At 27.7% G+C, this 5,908-nt stretch overlaps 1 protein-coding gene across 1 annotated transcript; it reads right to left on the bottom strand.

Annotated features, from left to right (window-relative positions):
• Nucleotides 1-1,471: 1,471 nt before the first annotated feature.
• LOC106778970 (AT-hook motif nuclear-localized protein 7-like) lies at nucleotides 1,472-5,360 on the bottom strand. Its single transcript, XM_022787267.1, has 5 exons — nucleotides 4,982-5,360; nucleotides 3,403-3,470; nucleotides 3,155-3,286; nucleotides 2,693-2,857; nucleotides 1,472-1,843 (listed from the first exon to the last, which is right to left on the bottom strand). Exons 1-5 carry the CDS (start codon nucleotides 5,358-5,360, stop codon nucleotides 1,472-1,474), a joined length of 1,116 nt encoding a protein of 371 aa, XP_022642988.1.
• Between the last annotated feature and the right edge of the window lie 548 nt (nucleotides 5,361-5,908).

The following is a 5,908-nucleotide window of genomic DNA, read 5'->3' as shown; positions in this document are numbered from 1 at the left end:
TATATATATATATATATATATATATATATATATATATATATATATATATATATATATATATATATATATATATATATATATATATATATATAAACTTTGTAGATTACTTAATAAACTACAGGCATTATAATAATTTAAATGAGATGATATTACTATATGGATAAGTATGGAAACAAATATTTACATACACATTTTCGTCTTCAGATTCAATTGAAAAAATTGAATATTATCCATACTCATATTTTATTGAGTTAATGCGAAAATTTCTATCAAAATAGAGACAAATTCAAACAGTATTTATACTCATACTTTTCACCTATATATATTAGTGTGATAAGTTATTACAATTTAAACGTTCTTTATACCAATATAATGAAAAAGCCATTATTTGATTTCAAAATATATATATATATATATATAATCGAATTAAAAAATATATATTAAAAAACAATTCAATATTTTAGTCTAAATATAATTAACAATCAAAGTATTAATTAAACCTAACTTTTAATTTGGTTATATTGTAGTGTACATTATATTTTGGAATATTTTTAATTTTAGGATTTCATTAGTTTTCAGTTTTGCAATTTTTTATTTACATATTAAATACATTTTATTTTCAGTTAATATTTTTTCATATTGTCTATTCTACCAAACTAAATCTTTAAATATTCCAATCAAAATTAAAATGAAGAAATAATAACATTCTTTTCACTACATACTATATTTTCATTATCAATAAGGAATTCAAAAAAGTTATTCAATACTAAGATTAAGATTTCTCAAAAGAAACTGATAAGAGAAAGAAAAAAGAAATTACTGGAAGTTTTGGAAAGTATAAAAGAAAAATAAACTAATTCATAAACTACAAAATCTTTCAGTTAAATGTGTCGGAAATATTTTTTTTTTAAAATATAAAATTAAAAAGAATATCCAAAGAATATTTCCAAAATTATCCCTTGAATATTCTCATGAAAAAATTTGTAAAAATAATGTTCTTTCTAGAATGTTCTAAAAACATTAACATATTCTAAAATATTAATGGATCTCAAAAATGGTACCTTATTCCATTCTTCTCATTCTTAATTGAGGTTTTTTGCTTATTCAAGGATCGATTCTCTTCATTCAAATTCTTTTGAGAGTTGATAAACAGAAAAGTAGCACAAATAAGAACTATCGTTTTATCAATATCTATAAGTTTAATGTTGAAATAAATAAATAAAATATTGCAAATAATATAATGTTAAACTAAATAGTTAAAATATTAAGCAGTCGAATACTCATTTCAAAACATATAGCAGAAAATGAAATCACAGAAAAAACTGTCACATTTTGAACTTTATTCTTTTTTTAGTTACAATGCTGACTAACTAGATGAACAATTCTTCAAAGTCATACACTATAAATGCTTAACCTCTGGCATAAACCAGACAACAGAAAACTACAAACAAAGAAGCTATAACAGATAGTTTCAGAACTCTATAACATTTGCATTCAATTCTGCAGAAGTCTTCTGATCTGAATCATCTGATGCAGACTGCGGTGCCTGGTTGTCCATATCAACACCAATAACACATGCAGAGTGCACATTAGTAGCACTATCTGCTACTCCATTTGGTGTAGCAGAAAACACATTATCTGCTACACAATTAGGTACTGTTGTTGGAACAAGTTCTGTTGCTGGTGAAGAACAACTTTTCTCTCCTTCTGTCAACTTTGGAACTTTCATTTTACCAATTTCTGAATTTGGACTTTCCAGTATAAGGGGGCCATTAGAAAATTCTAACAATTGTTTCCTCTTCAATTGACTGCTCATGTTTTGCTTGAAAGTGGCCATAATAAGCTGATGTACACAAGAGACAGAAAGCTTGAAAGTTATCACAATGCAACAGTGTACAATAATACATAAATGAGATCAAAACTAATTTTAATATTATTCTTCTGGTCTGCATTAAATGGTTAGCATAGATTGAGATAAAACTACTTATAATTGAAGAACAAGTGTCTAAAAACTATTTGTTCAAAATTAACTCTCTTGTCAATAATAGACACCAGATTTCAAAAGTAAGTACAAAGGTTTAAACAAAAGTTCTTGTAGATTGGACAAAAATTTCTTCTCATCCTCTTATCTTAATTTTTAAGTTTAAATCAATCTTATAAAATCAACTTGTATATGTAAGATGAGATTTGTACGTATTTATATAAATAAAAATATCATATTTTTAGTTTACATGAATCTTCACCACAGTTTTTACATCGAGACTTGTACATTCGAGCGTGAAACTAAATATTAATAAAAATGATATAATAAAACTCAATAACAGATAACATGATAGGTTCAACTATCAACAAATCTTGTTTGGATAGATTTTGGATGATTTTGATATTATCATAAAAAAAATAACTTTAAACTTAATTCAAACTTATCAAATTGATTTAAGGTGAAATTTGTAGTTAGTTATATACTATAAATTTATCTTAATTTTAGGTAATATAAAATCTTTAAAACATCTACAAAGATACCATTCATATGGTATGTGTACAATACAGCTATAGTTATAAATAACTCGTGAGTAATTGATTGAACCATCTTGTAAATTTAGTTTAACTCTCATAAGGTATTAAATGTTGAATAGCAGAATTTGTGTGAGATGAAAGGATAAATCTCCACCATATCTCATAAAATTCTTACCTGAATAGGGCAAGCTGCTACCAATGCACTCTCAAGAATTCCCCCCAAAACATTTCCATCAGATTTAGCCATTGAAATGCTCAAATATCCACTTGTACGAACTGGACCATTAATACCACCAACGAAGGTACAAGCTCCTGATAATGACAGTATCTCAAAGGTACCCTGTATGCAGGAGAAAAAAAATCAGAAAATGAAACAAACTACAAAACTTTGAAGTCAAAGTGAAACAAAAGCAGGGAAAGATTCATATACTATCAAGTATCAAGGACAATATTTTGACAACACTTTTTGATAACTTTTTTTACAACAGAACACACGTCATCATTTTATTGGTCTATTTGAATTTATGTTTAAAAAATATTTAAAACAGACCAATGTCACAAGTTGTTAAAAAAGTGTTGGTAAAAGAAGTTTTTCCTACTATTAATATTATATTGGAGATTGTTTGCGTACTTGTACCTCAAATCTCGTAATATGATTGGAACCAGCATGTTCACGAATGGTCACATTCGAAATAGCACCAGTAGCAGAAAGTATGCAAACCGACAGCGGGCCTTTCTCAAAAAATGACATTATCGTTTCAACCAAATTCTGAAAATGACCATAAACATGCTATTTTCAGTTGATACCACAATTATAGAATAGTTCTATGAAACTAAGACAAATCTGAAATATGAACTAATAATCTTTTAGGAGTCTTTCATTACCTCTCCAATTTGCACAGTCAGAACATGAGGTATGAAGCTTCGCCCTGCTGTTTCTGCCATAAACCCACCTGTGATAAACATATCAAAACATGTTTAAACATGGAATCCTTAAAAAAATAGACAAATAGAACATGAGATTAAAACATAGTGATTTGTTTTTATAGTATTTTTTTTTTTTTGAATTTCAGCATAAAATTATGCAACCTGTTAATTTTAAAATTTAATTCAATTGTTTTAGTATAACGACACAAATACCATAATATTCACTCTTACTCACTTTATACGAACAGGTAACAGGTTGGAGTGTGTTGTGGCAGGTTTTACCAACACTTTCAGTAAGATGGTTTTTATATTTTAGTATTTTAAAACTCAAAATTTAAAGAATTTGTTTCATTCCTTTTTCAATTTGATTAATAAGACAAATAACCAGTGAAATACGATAATAAGTAAACTGTTACAGTGGTAAAATACAATTATTTATTTCCGTAACGCATCTTGGTTTAGAGAAAAAAATCCGTAAATATAAAAAAACGCATGCTTAATTTCAGCAAACATTTGTCATTCTCGTTGTTTTATATTTACTTAATTATTCTTTTCTGCCACGAGAATATTTTAAAAATTTTCAGAAAAAAAAATTCTGGAAAAATTGTTTTTTCTTTTTTACTTTCAAACACCTTTCCAATTCAATGGTAGGTTCATATGCTTACATTCATTTCTCGTGTTTTTTTAATAGAAAGGTAAAAAATAACGTGTCGTATATGTTTTTAAGTATTCTTTTCCATAGTTATGTACAGAGAAATTTTTGTTTAGATTAAAATAAAATTCTTATGTGACAAAACTTTATTAAAATCCTCATTAGAATATTCTTGTCATCACATAAACATAAAGAATTTTAGTAGTTTTTTTTAGGCTTAATACCGCTTTTGGTCCCTAGTTTGGGAGGTTTTGTTCAATATGGTCCTACTTTTTTTTAGTAACAATTGATCCCATTTTTTTGAAAAAACTGTTCAATTGATTCCTTTTTTGTTACGACGTCAATTTTCTAATGGTGTTGGTTACGACGTCAATAAGTTCTTTCATACATTCACCTATCCAAATGTTATTTTAACCGTCCTGACATAATGTTATGTTAAAAATCATGTTATCATCGTATACAATAAGGACTATAATAAACAATTTAAACTTGAATATGGGACCACTATGAACAAAAAAGACTCAATTGAACAGTTTTTTCAAAAGGTGGGATCAATTGTTATGGAAAAATAAAGGTAAAACCATATTGAACAAACCCTCCCAAACTAGGAACCAAAAGCGGTATTAAGCCTTTTTTTATTTATTTTCTTTCTTGCAAGTTTTTCTTTAAAAAAATATCTTCTCTAATTCTGCAAAAAATGGCTAACAAAATAAAAAAAAACATCATGCAAATATAAATAATGTTTTGAAGCTTAAAGCTATTTAACTTTTAATAAAATAAAAAGTTAATTTTTTTATTTAATTTTTTCTTAAATTATTTTATATTTTAAAGTAAAAATATAATTTTATAAATGTGGGTCACCTAACAAATAATAAGAAAACTCACCGATGGAAGCTATAACTTGCAGTTTCCCAGAGCCACGAGGGCGTCCCCTTCCTCTCTTGGTCTGATCGGAAAATCCTGACGGCGGCGGCGGCACCACCGCCATCAAAGGAGACGCCGTGATCCCGACAGCCTCGCTCTTCCGAGGCCTCCCCCTTCTTCGCTTCTCCACCAATCCCGAACCTACAGCATCGGAGTTTGCTAAGGCCACAACCAGCTCCGTATCAGAACCAGAACCAGTTGCAACGTTAACTGCGCTAACAGCATTGTTGTTATTGTCGGCGGCGCTGACATGCGACGCTGGTTCCTTAGGACTCTGTGACTCGTCCGATGTGGCGCCCAGAGTCAAAAACTGATCAGTGTCTGAAAGAGGTTGTTCCATGAAATAGAGAGACACCTTTTATTTTAGTAATAAACAAAATTTCTGTGACAAAATAATAATAATAAGAAGAAGGTGTGGTAATGGTGAAGGTGTTATGAAGAAGGTGACAGAAGAAAGAAAATCAGCTAGAAACTGTTCAAAAATTTGGATGTTTTTGAAAACTTTTCCTAAAAATATGAAAATAACTCTTCTCATTCACATGATAAGCTTTTATTTGTAATGTGAATTTATAAATGAAGAAAATTGGAGATGGACTCTTATTTTTGTTTGTATATGTTATAATACGATTTAATTTTGAGATAAAAAAGGACAAAATAAAATTATTATTTGTTATTATTATTTCATATTGCATTTGATTTTCTTTTTATTTTTAATTAATATAGGGTAAAAGAAGGAATCTCGTGGATTATAAAAATGAAAATAAATAAATAATAAATATTTTTTATTTATTGGCAACAAAATTTTTAATTGCCATGAATTAAAAATTAATGTTTTATAATATTTAAGCAGATTTTTTCCTATATATTATTTACCGTCTAAAATATTTA

Source organism: Vigna radiata, chromosome 2 (assembly GCF_000741045.1).
Source record: "Vigna radiata var. radiata cultivar VC1973A chromosome 2, Vradiata_ver6, whole genome shotgun sequence".
Taxonomy (NCBI): Eukaryota; Viridiplantae; Streptophyta; class Magnoliopsida; order Fabales; family Fabaceae; genus Vigna; species Vigna radiata.
This window is presented reverse-complemented; position numbering and strand designations above follow the sequence as displayed.

What these genes read in the sequence shown, in the direction of transcription:
- LOC106778970 (XM_022787267.1), bottom strand. Translation starts at nt 5,360, where the DNA reads ATGGAACAACCTCTTTCAGACACTGATCAGTTTTTGACTCTGGGCGCC. An exon ending in TGACTGTGCAAATTGGAGAG is followed by an intron (nt 3,287 to 3,402) that starts GTAATGAAAGAC and finishes GGTCATTTTCAG; the next exon opens with AATTTGGTTGAAACGATAAT. An exon ending in TAGCAGCTTGCCCTATTCAG is followed by an intron (nt 1,844 to 2,692) that starts GTAAGAATTTTA and finishes TGTGTACATCAG; the next exon opens with CTTATTATGGCCACTTTCAA.